General features: G+C 37.4%; 1 protein-coding gene across 2 annotated transcripts in view; it reads left to right on the plus strand.

Moving 5' to 3' along the window:
- The window catches only part of BAZ1A (bromodomain adjacent to zinc finger domain 1A), a 66479-nt gene that overhangs the window by 50092 nt on the left and 2248 nt on the right, over positions 1-14139 (plus strand). For both annotated transcript variants that reach the window (XM_026090827.1, XM_026090828.1), the window contains 5 exons: positions 700-848; positions 8675-8922; positions 9026-9252; positions 10417-10901; positions 12407-12552. In XM_026090827.1, the coding sequence (XP_025946612.1) occupies positions 700-848; positions 8675-8922; positions 9026-9252; positions 10417-10901; positions 12407-12552 (1255 nt within the window). The remainder of the gene's footprint in view (positions 1-699; positions 849-8674; positions 8923-9025; positions 9253-10416; positions 10902-12406; positions 12553-14139) is intronic.

The raw sequence follows: 14139 nt of genomic DNA on the forward strand, positions 1-14139 counted from the left end.
TATATAGCTTGCTCATTTATTCATCCTAGAGTTTTAAAGGGAGATTTTGTGTAATGAAAAGATCTGAAATAGTTTTAAAAGGCTGTTGCTGTAGATGTTAAACCTTTGAAGTCTCTTTTTTATTGCTATGGAATTTTTTTCTTGTTTTTATTTCTTACATGAACAGTTAGTATTTTAGAGGAAACTCTCCGGGGAGAAGAACATGTAACTTAGTTCAATGTACTGTTGTACCATGCACCAATGTACCATAATTTCTGAATCTTGTTAGTTGTAAGAAAATATGTAGTTGAACTTCTGTAGACAGAGGCATTCTAAAATGCTACACCTTACCACTGGCAGAGCTTTTACTTAAAAATTTTGAACTCTTTGAAGTTTCTCATGAAGTAGCTGGTGGATATTGTGTCAAATCTTCTGGAAATCTTAATGTTTATAGTGAGCTTTATCATCCACATTTCTTAAAATCTCTTAAACTCTGTTACCTAAGGATGATTTATCTAGATTAACTAGATTAGTTATCCCAGTTCTCTAGTTTACTAAATAATCACACTTGAGCAGTATCTTTTTATGTCCCTATCCCATGCATGTAAATAAAGTGAAAGTATAAATCCCCTGGATACACACGTGGATACAGATCTATACAGATATCTTGGTGTTGAATTCAAAATATCAAAAATTATATTTACTACATTTTTATTTTAGACTTGTTGGATTAAAAACTGAAGTTCCAAGTGCTGCATCAACAAGTACAAGTACTCCTCAGCCAGTTAATAATGTGGTCCACTGCTTGGCTTCTGCACTGCTTCAGATAGAACAAGGAATTGAGCGCAGGTTTCTCAAAGCACCTCTTGGTAAGCTTCCAGGATTAAAACTGTATGTCTCTAGTTTTCTTTAAGATTTCTAACATGAATAAACATTTTTTTTGCTTCATTCATGAAGACTAGATGTTTTAGGGCATTGCATTGGGGGGAAAAGGAAAAATAACCTATTTCTATATGAAATTGTGAAAATTAAAAAATGTCAGATTGTTGTCAGATTAGAAATCCATAGGTCATGAAGAAACACTCATGTTTTTTTCTTAATATCCTGCATGTCCTGCATAACATGTATGGATTAAGAGTAAAATGCACGTTAAGTTACTTAAATACATGCCTATTTAACCTGGATCGTTATAGTGATATTGTTGACAGCATGGCCCCACAATTATATTGATGCAGTGGGAGGAAAAACTGTACCATTAGGCAGAGGTGGATTAGCTTGCTGGGGGAACGCTGCTTAATTCAGCATTGCTGTTGGGGTCAATGTATCAGGTAACTACACCATGAGTTCCTTTTACATGACTTTAGTATGTAAAAATGTACACTCCTTTTTACATTGTTTCTGTGAAACCAATACAGGCCTGGTTTGTCTGGATCACCTTGTTCAGCAATAACAGGCTATTTATGGTAAAACTTAGTAAAGATTTATATCACGTATTTTAAGATCCTCAGGTGTTACACTTGCACAGTAAAATGTGGAGATAAAAGATTGCAGAAAAAAATAAAACAAAGCATGATTATAGTTTGACTCTAGCAAGTCTTACTTCCTTGAATTCCTCTGACATGTTCTGGCAGTGAGAGCTGGAATCTGAAGTTCATAAAATCACATTGTTTTCCAGTGATCCCTCAGGTCTGGATTCCTTACCTGCATCCTTTTGGGGTTCAAAACTTGTGTTTCATCTTGGAGTTATGTGCGTAGGTGATTTATCCTTCCAAAGGCAGCTGTCTCAGCTAGGTTTTCCATTCCTGGTGTGATGCTCAGGAAGAGCTGTGCCTTGTGCCTCAGCAGGACTGTTTTAATTCTCATTCTGAAGAAGGTAGCGTGGTTAGCAGTGCAGTGCATACCAAGGATTCTTCAGAGCATGAACTGTTATACATTCAATTAAACTGACCTTCTCCTAGAATAAGGGCTACATACAAAATCCTTAGGCTCTGACAGATTTTGTTGCAGCAGTTTAAGATGTTAATGCCACTCAACCATGCATTTTCACAAGAGATTACTGCCCTGTGGCACAGCTGATGTAGGACTGTGTCTCATGCATCTCCTGTGTGCAGTCTGCTGTCTTAATGTCAGTTGCCACTGAAGGTGAGTTTTGGATATGTTTATACTGGAAAATCTGACACGCATAGGAAGATCCACAAGCTGGTTTCATCAGCGTGGTCATGTCCAGCAGAGCAATAAGTAGCAAATGATTGAGATGGAAAGGGACAGCAAAGTACTAGTTTAAACAGCAGCTGTTTGAGGGCCTTTCTTGGTTAAGTGTTAGGTCAGCTCAAGAGTGTCCTCACTTTCCAAACCAGGCATGTTATAGCTTATTTCGGTAGCCTGCTTTCCTGCCATGTGACTGGATTTACAGCATTTACATAGTACAGTTAACTGACAGTACATCTAGTGTTTCTCTTATTTACTCTGTGTGCACAGGCTGTCAATGCATTCTGCACGTATGCCTCCATTTCCAAACTGTCCCTGAGAAAGGTATTTTGGCAACAGCATCTTGCTGGCAGTCACCAGTCTACCACAGTCTGCCCTTAAGGGGGAAAAAAAACAATCCTGGCTGTGAGTAGACTCAAGGCTGTAGATTGGCCATCCTGAGTTAGATGCAAAAGTGCTAAAAGCAAAAAATGTCCTTGAAATATTGGAGAAAACTTTCAGTAATCCTAGTACATCTCTCTCTCTCTTTTTTTTTTTTTTCTCTTCACTGATCCAAATTCTGTCCTTATCTAGTGATGGCTTGTGGGTTTTTTTTTTTTGTCTGACCTTTTGATGATGATGTTTTGTTCCTGAATATAAAGAAAGCAATCTTACACAGTCTACACTTAAACCTCATGTGTTTGTTTACATTACCATACTGCCTGGACCATCTCTTCTGCTCTGAAGAATGATACTGCCTTAAGATTACTGTAACATATAGGATTATATACATAGTTCAGGGAGCAGGAGAAATCCTATGTCTAAACTGTTCTGGCTGACTGCCCTAATCGTTAAGCTGCARTGTCAGCTTCCCTCCTTCTTGTTTTACCTTTGCTGCCAGGTGTCTCGTGTTTGGTTGCATAGTGGCCTACTTTTAACAAGAGATGAGAAGAACCTGAATGGAGGCAAGGTTTTCCTTTTGTGGTTAGAGTACTCTTTGAGGAGAAAAAGTTTTGAATGGCTCTTTATTAAAGAAGGTCTAAAATACACACGTATTTATTGATGAATTTTTTAACTGTTAGGCAATTATATGAAAGGCATTCTCACTTGAGAACTTTTGGACATGACCAAAAGGCATAACTACAAGGTGTCAAGGAAACCTGTGTATTAGGGAGGCACCCAGCAAATTCGGGCACTTCAGAGGTCAAGCAGCAGTTTTGGATGCAGCCCTTTCTGGATATAACCTTTCTCCATTTCAAATGTGTTTAAAAAACCAAGAGTACAGAATTTGCAAATTCTGATCTTCAGCTTAAGCTCCCTACTGGAAACAATGTCTTTTCATGTTACTAAAGCAAATTCTGTTTTTTAGTTTGCAACTTGCATGTGTATACTATGCAAAAAAGTTCTCTACTTAGCTTAAAAAGGAGGTGTTAATACTATTACTAAACATCTTTAAAAAGTGGACATTATGTCTTTCTGGGGGACTACTTGTTCAGAGATACGTTCTTTTAGTGACATATCTGGGAAGTGACCAAGAGTGCTGTGAGGATAGAAACTGACTTTTAGTATATAATATGTAACCCCATGGTTTGTGGATTCTTTCTTTACCAAAAAAAGGTGTGTAACAGAGATTTCTCTTTATATCTGTCTCCAGCTGCTTAAGAGAATTTTCCCCTAGACAAAATGCCCGTCTATCTTTAATACTAATTAAACCTGCCAAACCCAACTTCTTAAGTTAATTTAATTACCACTGAAGTAAAAACATTGACTGTCAAGAAAGTGCTATGAGTTCTCTTGGCTGTAGTACAGGAGAGTATTTTTGGTAAGATTAGTCCCCTGTATTTTTGTTTTAAACCAAACTAAATCTTGCTTTTACTTCCTTGTTATTTCTGTCATTGCCTTCACTATGGGTTTTCTTTTCTTTTCTTTTCTTTTCTTTTCTTTTCTTTTCTTTTCTTTTCTTTTCTTTTCTTTTCTTTTCTTTTCTTTTTTCACTATATGCTCTCTTCCCATTATAGAATGGAGGCACACTTGAAACAATTTGCAGTGTTCACTCTATTTACAGCTTCAAGTATTAAGGAGAGCGCAGTGAAACTCACTGCAGTCACTGGCGAGTATACCCCTGTGGCCTCCAGACAAAGGCACCCAGACCAGCTGCTTCTCTCTGCTCTTTTCTGCTCAAAGGCTCGATCAGGCTGCCCGGAACCTTGCTGGTGATTTTGATAAGTAGAAAGTTGGGGCGCATACAAAATATACTAGTGGAAGAGCAAGGAAAGACTAACAGAGAAGATGGCAATGCAAAAGGAGATCTAGAGACCCTGGGAACAGCACTGTCTGCCTTGTGGAATTGTTAAATGGCTGCTAATCTTATGTGGTTTGGTGATTTAAATTTAACAACATGTGACTTGAATTGTATGCATTTAATTATGAATTATGTATTAGAAATCCTTTGATTACACATTAGCTGTGAAAACTTGCTTTTTCTTCCTTCTGTCTAGCCCAAAGTACCACTGTGGGAGAATGATGACATCAGGGTGCAGCTTATAGTACATGTTTTTTTTCTGAAAAAATCTGAATCGAAACTTATTAAAAAAAAAAAACCTACTACTTTTTTTTTTAAATAAAGTAGCTATTTGATGGAAGCTCTGAAGTGGTTTTTGCTTCTCAGATAAGAGTATGTTTGAAGAGAAAAACACAAGAAGCCTTTGCTGTGGATTTTGCTTCTCCTTTAATATTAATTGCTTTTCCTTACATTTCAAATGTAAGCGGAGAAGTTTTTACAGTGGTGAAGTACGTCTCATCATTCCTATTATGTAGATGTGGAAACTGAGGTATAAAATGAAGAAGTGACTTGCTCACCTAGGTGTCCTATGAGGCAGCTGAAAACAAAAAACTGTTTTGTGCATAAGCGTCCCTTGTGTTTAATCATATGTAATATAGACTTCCATACAAAAGGTTGGATTCTAACTCAGAGACACCTTTGTGACTGATAATTGGGAACCATTTACCTCCCTTTAACTTGTGCCATCCGCTCCTTGCAGGAGAAAAAATATAGCTTTCTCACTCCTTCTTGCTTGTCTTTGTTCATTCTTCTCTTTCTAGATTTTGATCATTTTTGTTTCCTCTACTTCCAGAGTTGTTTCTTGTTCTGATGCTATTATTAGGAAGACAATTATAAACAGACATCTTCCAGTTGTGAACTGATATGATTAGCATGTATGCATTCTGTGTTCTCGCTTTCTCATCATTTCCCTGCAGAGTTGTAAGAGCAGAGGCAGAAGTGAAAGTGGGCTATTTTTCTGATGAAGAATTTTTTTTGTTTGCTGTTCAGAGAAGGTAAAGTCAGAGAAGGTACCTTGTATTTGGAGCAGATGAGGTTTTTTATGGCTCTTACTTCTTGGGAGAATAATTTCATCATTTCAATACTCAAGAACACTCCTGCACAAAAACATCTTAGTATGGACAGACAAGCTAGTTTTCTTGGTCCTTGTGGACTGTGCTCATGAAAAAGCTGTATCTTTGAGGTGTTAGGAGACTTATGACATTACAGAGCAGGCAAGCTGTATGTGGTCAGTAAGCTGCTTCTGTAGCCATTTGTGCTGAAGACGGACACAAAGGTAAGGGAGGGTACATTTAAGGAGCATTCAGTTTAACCCTTTGGTTTGTAGAGGGAGTCAAAGTGAATCCAGGATTACACAATTATTCCATGCACATTATTCTCTACTCTTCCCTGCCTACTGTTGTCGACATGCATATGTTGGGAAACACTGTTCTAGTTGTATTTTTAGACTAAACAAGTATGGATTATACAAACTAGTATTTAAAAAAATTCCACCACACTTCAAAAAAGGTATTTGAAATAATTTTATGAATTTAATGTTAGGTAATGCAGAAGATAATAGAAGGAAGCAAAGGGGGGATAAAAAGAGGAAGAGAGAGGAAGACCAGACTAGTCAGAGAGATGGTAAATTTTAAATGTTTACTTATATTGCTAAGAGTTGGAAAGCATTGAATATTTTATCAGGTTTTCCTTTTTTTTTTCCACCTCAGTAATTCTGTAGCTAGTTGCTTACATTGAAGGAATTTCAGCCTTGAAACCAATGTTTAAATTTTATTTGAAGTAAAACAAATACAGCTTAAAGGTAAAAAGAAAGGTTTTCTGCAACCAGATATAAAGAATTGTATTTTCTTTTTATTACTTTGGGGCAGAAATCTGCATATTCATAAAATACTTTTTTTTTTTTAATGCCCGTTTTTTGAAACTTTGCAGCATTGTACAACTGTATATTCCTTTAGAGAAATACTAAAATGGAAAACCTTTCCCTGAACTCAATTAGCTATTGATGGATAAGTGTGTAGATCTGTCAAATAACTTCATTTGCATTGTAGCAAGACTTGGAGGGCTTAGCTGAGAGAGGGATATCCCACTGCACAATGTAGAGCTGCTCAGACACAAAGGAAGAGGCCATTTCTCCCTCAGAATTAACAATATAAATGGGAAAGATGATGGATGGAAGAAAAAAGTGTTGTTTTGATTTTTCAAATTGGGAACTGAAACAGCGCGGTCATTTGGCAAGTGTTTCTTTCAGCAATGGGATATGCTGAAGCAGGTCATGGTCAGTAATCTTTGCATCTTTATTGCAACTGCAGTTGTGCCAGTGCAAATATTTGTTATGTTGTGTGATGAACTATATTGGCAAACTGATCTGGGTTAAAAATAACTGTCAAAAAAATTAATTAGTAACACTCAAGCTGCCATTGTCAGCGAAAGAAACACTTGCCAAACTATATATGCACTTACGACAAACTGGGTTATAGAAATCTGTGGAAGAACTGAAAGCTGATCTGTCTCATCAGTTGTAGTCTAGTGTAGTTGTAGTGTACTACACTACTAGTACACTGATAGTGTAGTAAGCAGGTAGTTTGACTTTCTTCTTACTGAATTTTAAATAATACATTGAGAGCTATATGGCAGTGATGTACAAAGGAACTTGTTCATTATCCTTAGAAAGATTGAATTTGAGACAGGAAACCTAGGGACAAAGTAATAGAAATTCAGGGAAATCCAGGTTTGTATCTGCAGTTCAGTAACAGCTAAGTTTTATTTGCAAAGCTGTGCTGCCTGTTTATCCTCTGCCTTCTCTCATCATTGCTCTTGTGCTGCTTGCTGCTAATGCAAATATATGCAAGATTAGGTGAAACCTGGCAGAGAGTAGATGAGAAGGCAGAAAAGCCTTTCCAGGAGAGCAATTAGTCTCATTTTCATTCTTTCAATTTATTTGTTATTAGGCGTTTTCCTATTTCTTAAGAGAAATCATTTGGCAGACAGCTGGATTGTAGGCCATTCCTGTGCCCACTGTGACTAGTAGAGCAGGCAAGGTAGCATTGTATACTTGAGGGCATTGTTAATCAGCCAGAGCTCACACAGTAATAATTGGAATATCATTTTTAACAGGAAAATCTGTGAATGTTTCTAGAACCAGAAGTACTGCTGTATTGTTTTTTCCTCTGCTTACCTTCTTGCCTTAAAATGCAAGAAATAATTTTCACCATTCATACAGGAATTTGCTTTCTGCTTAGCAGCAGTGATGCAGGGTGTAATTTATACCTTTTCATTTCTATACCTGCTCAAACAGCCCGTTTGCTTCTGTAAGTCCCAGCTGCTCATTCCTGTTCTGTACTGCCCCTTTCACTGTTCTATATACATGTTTGTGTGACTGCCTCAGTGGCCTGGATCGAAAACCAGACCTGTTGGAAAAATAGTACAATTTCCCTCACGCCCACCCTAGGTTATTTCTAAACTAAATCAGATTCCACATCTTATTTGTTTTGCCCCCAGGTGTGTATCACAGCTTCAGATGTGCTATCTTGCTTATACGGCATCAAGAAAGAATTATTTTTCAACCAGATCAGTCACCTGATCTGGCTTACTACACAGACATGCAAATTCTTGTGAAGGTAGAGTGCAGGATAGGGAGAAAGATGTTAAAGAGTGGGGAGAGTGCTGAAAAGTTGACTGGCAGATTATAACATGGGGCAGGAGCAAGTGAAGGTGGAAACAGCCCTTTAAGCTCTTTCTTGCCAACAAAGTCTCTTTTTAATGCCCATTAGTTTCTTTAACTGTAAATATTTTTGGATTTTGATGTCTATGTACAAGGCAAAGTAAACCGGAAGTGTGGGGTTGATCTTAAAGAAGTCTTTTTTTTATACTTCCTAAACTGAATCAAATTGTTAGGTTTCCAGGTTGACGTCTGAGTGAGACTTGTTTCTTACTCGTATGTCCTGTGTACGTGCAAGTTCTAAGCTGAAATGGTATTGAAAAGCAACAGTTTACAGATCTGGAAATTAAGGAGGAACTAAGTATTGAAAACTTAAGATAAAGGTTGTAATATTACCCCAATTTACTGCTGCATATCTGTTTGAAATACAAAGCCTTACCTCATAGTCTAGAATAATCTGGATGTTTGAACAACAAGTTTGATCCTGCTTTTTCTTTCTTTAATGGAAGATGCCAGTGATGGTGGACGATCCTATAAAACAGTTCTAGATCGCTGGAGAGAGTCGCTTCTTTCTTCTACCAGTTTGTCCCAAGTCTTCCTTCATCTCTCCACTTTGGATCGAAGTGTCATCTGGTCAAAGTCCATCCTCAATGCTCGCTGTAAAGTGTGTCGAAAGAAGGGTGATGCAGAAAGCATGGTGCTGTGTGATGGCTGTGATCGAGGCTATCATACCTACTGTATCAGGCCCAAGCTTAAGGTATCTGAGGAAAGAAAATTGTTTCCTTTTCATACAGAAAATGTGAGTAGTGCTCATAACTAATGGCATCTTACTAATGCTTTCTTTTTTCTTCTGTTACTAGGTCATTCCTGAAGGAGACTGGTTTTGTCCAGAATGCCGACCAAAACAGCGCTCTAGGCGCCTCTCCTCCAGACAGAGGCCTTCTGTGGAAAGTGATGAAGAGGCTGCTGAACGAATAGAAGAAGGGGAAGAAGAGACAAACTATGATGAAGTGGGACAAAGTGAGGAGGAGGATTATGAAGAAGAGCAAGAAGAGGAGGATGAATCTCAAGAGGAAGAGGAAATAAGGTAAATAGAGATCCATTAAAATGGTCTTGTATTGGAATATTTTGGTTATTAAGTGTTAGGAATTTTTCACATAAGCACATATCTCAGAAAATTCAGTGTGAAAGAGATGGAAAAAAAGTGCTTGTTATGAATTTGGCTCTTACTGCTGGGTTTAATACTAGCTAGAGCAAGGTCCACTGGACTTAGATTAATTTTCCAAGATGAAAATTCCAGCGTTGGATGCATGGGTGAGAGATGGCCATCAGGTTTGGGTTCTGTGCAGCTACTGTTCTGAATGTAAATTCCTGGGTGGAAAGTGGAGAGAGTCTCATACAGTACAGAATATTTTTCTGAAGAAAATCTGGAGTTTATTTTCGCCTTGTTTGGAATTTTGGGGCACTAGATGCATAAAGTATTGAACAGTAGGAAGGAAAAGGTCATCCACACGAGGCTATGTCACACTGGGAGGGCTGGAGGAGTACTGCAGTAACTGCTTTAAAGACAAAGTAAATAATCCAATTTGACAATTTCAGTAAAGTAATGAATTTGATATACATGTAAGGAGTGTAAAACCTGAAGGAAACTGTTCTGATCTGGGAGAATTTTTCTTGTTTTCTGTGCAGTCATTTGAATTGACTGAAACACGATCATCTCCTGCTCCAATAGTTGGGATTCAGTAGCTGGAGAGAACTTGCAACTCCTTGGGAAGTAAATTTGTCTCTGGGATCTTCCTTCTCTCCTGTAATGGCATGAAAATCTTGAGTGCTAGTTACAAACCCAGGCTAAAGGCTAACTTTTATGTTTAGGTTTTTAGAACTGCAATTTATTTATGTAGCTGATAATATTGTTCACAAATCCTAGTAATTACAGTTGCTGTGGAAAAATAAAGAGGCAATTTAAATAAATTGATAGGTGATGCTCCAGGTAATGAATTTGCATTGCCCAAGTTAGAATCCTGAGAATTTCTCTTTAACGTAGCTGCTTCTCATAATATTTAATTAAGAGACTTCAGTGCAGTATTTAAGAGAATGGTAACTGGATGACTGCAGTAGTGAAAGTCACCTGCTTACTGATCCAACCTTGAATAGTTGCTTTATTTTTAAATGCTGAATTAGAAAGCTGAAAGAAAAGAGGGGGAATATAATTTTGGGATAAATATCATGCATAATTATCCACTTTTTATAGCCCATCAAAGCAAGGAAGACCACAAGTCAAGTTTCCATTAAAAATGAGAGCAGCCAAACTCAACAATCCTTTCTCAAGTCGGAACAGCCAGCGTCCGGCAAGATATGCTTCTCGGAGTCAGCAAAATACACCTAAGCAAACTGCATCATCATCTAAAGTTACCAGAAGGGGTATAAGAAAGGTAAAATCAGCCCCTCCATCAGTGACAAAGCCTGCTTTAAGACTTAATAGCCGGACCACTCGTCAGAGCCAAGGTTCATTACAAGCAGATGTATTTGTGGAATTACTCAGTCCTCGAAGACGGCGAAGAGGAAGAAAGAATGCTGATAACGCATCAGAAAATAGTGCTTCCAGTTCTCTTGGATTTAGAATCATTGAAACTGCAGACTCGAGTGAACGGGTTAGAAAGTATCCAGTTTCTGCTTCAAAACTTTCTCTTCCTGTTAGCGAACCCAAGAGAAGAGGCAGGAAACGACAATCCACAGGTTAGAGAAATGTGTTTGTCTAGAATGAAAAAAGAGCTCAGTTCCTTTCTAAAATACTCCCATGGTAGAGTAGAGAAGACTAGAATTAGTGAGAAATGGTGGTTGAAGGAATTGTTGCCACTTCCAACAAGACAGACCTGTTCCCCCTTACCTTTTTTTTTTTTTTTTTTTTTTTTTGGTGGGGGGGTGTCACTTCTAGGGTCACTGAAAATTTCAGTCATGTAAAGAATAAATACCCTAATAAACATATAGAAAACCTGAAAGTGATATGTGTGCCTTACAACCATGCAAATGGAAGTGTTTACTTACAGGTCTTATGGTTTTGCTTTATTAAAGAGTTAGACAGTGAAGAACACAAGCAGACAAGGTAGTGAAGTTAGGAATACACATGTACGACAAACTGTTAATAGAAGAAAAATGTAATCTGTCTGGTGTAGGGCTAACAGTATCCTTGCTTGTTAAGCTCATACAGAGTATTTGATGGCGGGGAAATAGTTGGAAAGCCACAATACCTTAAAAAACAAAAACAACCCAGTGTGTGACTGAAGAGTGTGAAAGAGCCTGCACTGCAGTGTGGCAGCATTGTATTCTATAGCATTTCTGTCCTTCATCGCTGGGAGTTTCTGGGCTTATCTTGCAACTGCCTTGCTGACTGCTCTTGAAAGCAGATAAAACAACACTGAATAGAGTTTTGCAGAAGTAGAATTTACGAGCAGAGAGCTTATTCTGTTTTTGTCTAATAAAGCTTTTCTATAAATATTTAACAAATTGTTTTAAATTTGAAATCAGTGAAAAAGTCTTTCTAAAACTAATGAGTTGAAGACAGAAGAAGGAACCCGGCTAAGTTCTGGTACTTAACATTTTACACAGTAAGAGAGACCTGTAGTTGTTAATAACAAGGCTATAATATAGTCATTATTTTAAGCCAAACTACATGAGTTATGCCTTGATACTGTGGTATTGATAGTTTCAATATCCAAGGTTTTCCTTAAGAGGGAGCTGTTAAATTTATTATGAACAGTAGAACAACAAACTGCTGTAGGACACTTCAGTAGAGACAAAATTGTTTTTTGTAAGTAAAACAGTAATACAGAATGAAAACTAACACATGGTATCCTGCTACACAGAGGTCCAAGGATTAAACAATCTGTATTTCGTCTTTTAACTTCACTTTCCAGAATGTTATAGCTGAAATTTGGAATTCTTTTTTTTCTTACTGTAACACAGCTATTCTTGGAATCTGTCTCCGATTGCTGTGTGCAGGATGAGGCAGCCAAGCAAAAGAATAAGAATGGTGTGTCTTATCTCCATCTCAGGTGACATGGTGAAGGAAAGGAGAAACTTCCAGATCAGGGACTGAGACCTCTAGTTGATGATGCATCATCTCACTTTTCTGTATCCTGTGCTAGATATTCTTTTTGTTTGTTCTTTGAGTGCAGAATAATGGTGTTTCACTTTCTTCTGATTTTACTCAGCTTTTTTTTATTTTTATTTGTTTATTTCAGAATCATCTCCTCAAACCTCATTGAACAGGAGAAGTTCAGGACGTCAAGGTGGAGTTCATGAACTCTCGGCTTTTGAACAACTTGTAGTAGAACTGGTACGACATGATGACAGCTGGCCTTTCATGAAACTGGTTTCCAAAATCCAGGTAACTGATATAACTGCACAGGGAACGATAACATTTGGGAATTCTGTTTGCTGCCAGTAAAACTTGTAATTTATAGCATTGCCCAAGCAGGGGAATACAGCTAAGCAGTGGGATTCAGGTAAACTCTCGCTTTTCAACTCAAATATTTGGTGCCAGAAATAGATTTTCCAACTGACATGTTATTGTGAAAATTACAATTATGCTTGGCATCAATGATTGAAAAATGTGAGATGCTTTGATTATAAAACAAAACGAACAAAAAAACCCGAAACCCCCCAAAGCCTTGGAAAATATGCACTGGACTGCTAAAGGTAAGCTTATGGTTATTAATTAGTTGAATTAATCTTCAGTTTATGCACTGGATTGGATCTTTCTAAAGCTGTATAAATATTAAAGGTGTATTTTCAAAACAGAGACTTGCAATAGAATAATGAGATAGGAACAACTTTATCTTCATTCTGATGTTAATTGTGATGCAGTAGAAAGATGATTTCTCAGATTACTTTTTAATCAAAATTCCTTCCTGTTTAGTTTTAAAAATATTGATGGTAAAGTAGGTACCTAATGTAAGGCCTGGTTTAGAGGTTCTGTATTACAATAAAAGTTCCCAAAGTGCTTTTGCTTTTCTGCATTGGCCTTTTGGTTGTAAGACACTTCTGGAACTCTTCTACCCTAATAAAGTACCTGTCCTGTTAAACGCCTCTGGAGCAACTCTGCACGCAGGCAGCAGCCATAGTCTGGCAGGATCTAGGGCTCAGTGTTTATTTTGAAGTGCTCTATTAAAATTAACAGTAATAGCTGGTAAATGAAGACCTGTAACTCTTAAGAGCCACAGATATTAGGGGATTGGAAGGATCAATCTATTTGGACAAAAAGAATGATATACGAATGTGAATGAAAGATGTAAGCACAGAGGAGGAGAGGAATTTTGAATGAAACTGAGAATAATGTCCAGCTACTAGAGTACTAGAATTACTTTGGGAAATGCAAGAATCTGGCTGAATATGAGGAAGCTTCTTATGGAGGATGGAGAAGTATAATTTAATTTTGATCTGGAAAAGAAACTGCAGATATTTCAGTGCATTCAGGTTTGCCTGAATTAAGCACTAAATTAAGCACTAGCTTCTGTTTGGTTCAGAAAGAAAGATCCATATCTGAGTGCCCCAAAATTTCTTCATCATGTGAGAAGTTTTGGTTTAAACTTCTCACTGCCTTTAAGACTATGTAAAGAATGCACTACATGATCAGAGAGTCCAGCAAGCTAGAAAGAGAAGATACTTTTCTTTTTAGTGTTTATGTAAATGGCACTCCAAAAGTGAAAGGAGTGAAAAAATTAATCAACCTAATTCCATTTCTCTACTAATTCTTCCTCTAGGTTCACTGTCAAGTTGCACTTGATATAGTAAAGTTACAGGCCGTAACAAAGAATTTTGGTTTTAAAATATCAGTGATGGTGCATGTGGATATTTGTTCTTGTAAGAAAACCACGTTTGGATCAGTTTGTGCCTTGAAAAAGACACCTTTTTCCTGTTCTGTGGGTGAAAAGAAGGCACCTTAAGCTTGAAATTGTTTACTTGGAATTCAAAA

The sequence above is a fragment of the Apteryx rowi genome, unplaced genomic scaffold (genome assembly GCF_003343035.1).
Source record: "Apteryx rowi isolate R43461 unplaced genomic scaffold, aptRow1 scaffold_88, whole genome shotgun sequence".
NCBI classification, from domain to species: Eukaryota; Metazoa; Chordata; class Aves; order Apterygiformes; family Apterygidae; genus Apteryx; species Apteryx rowi.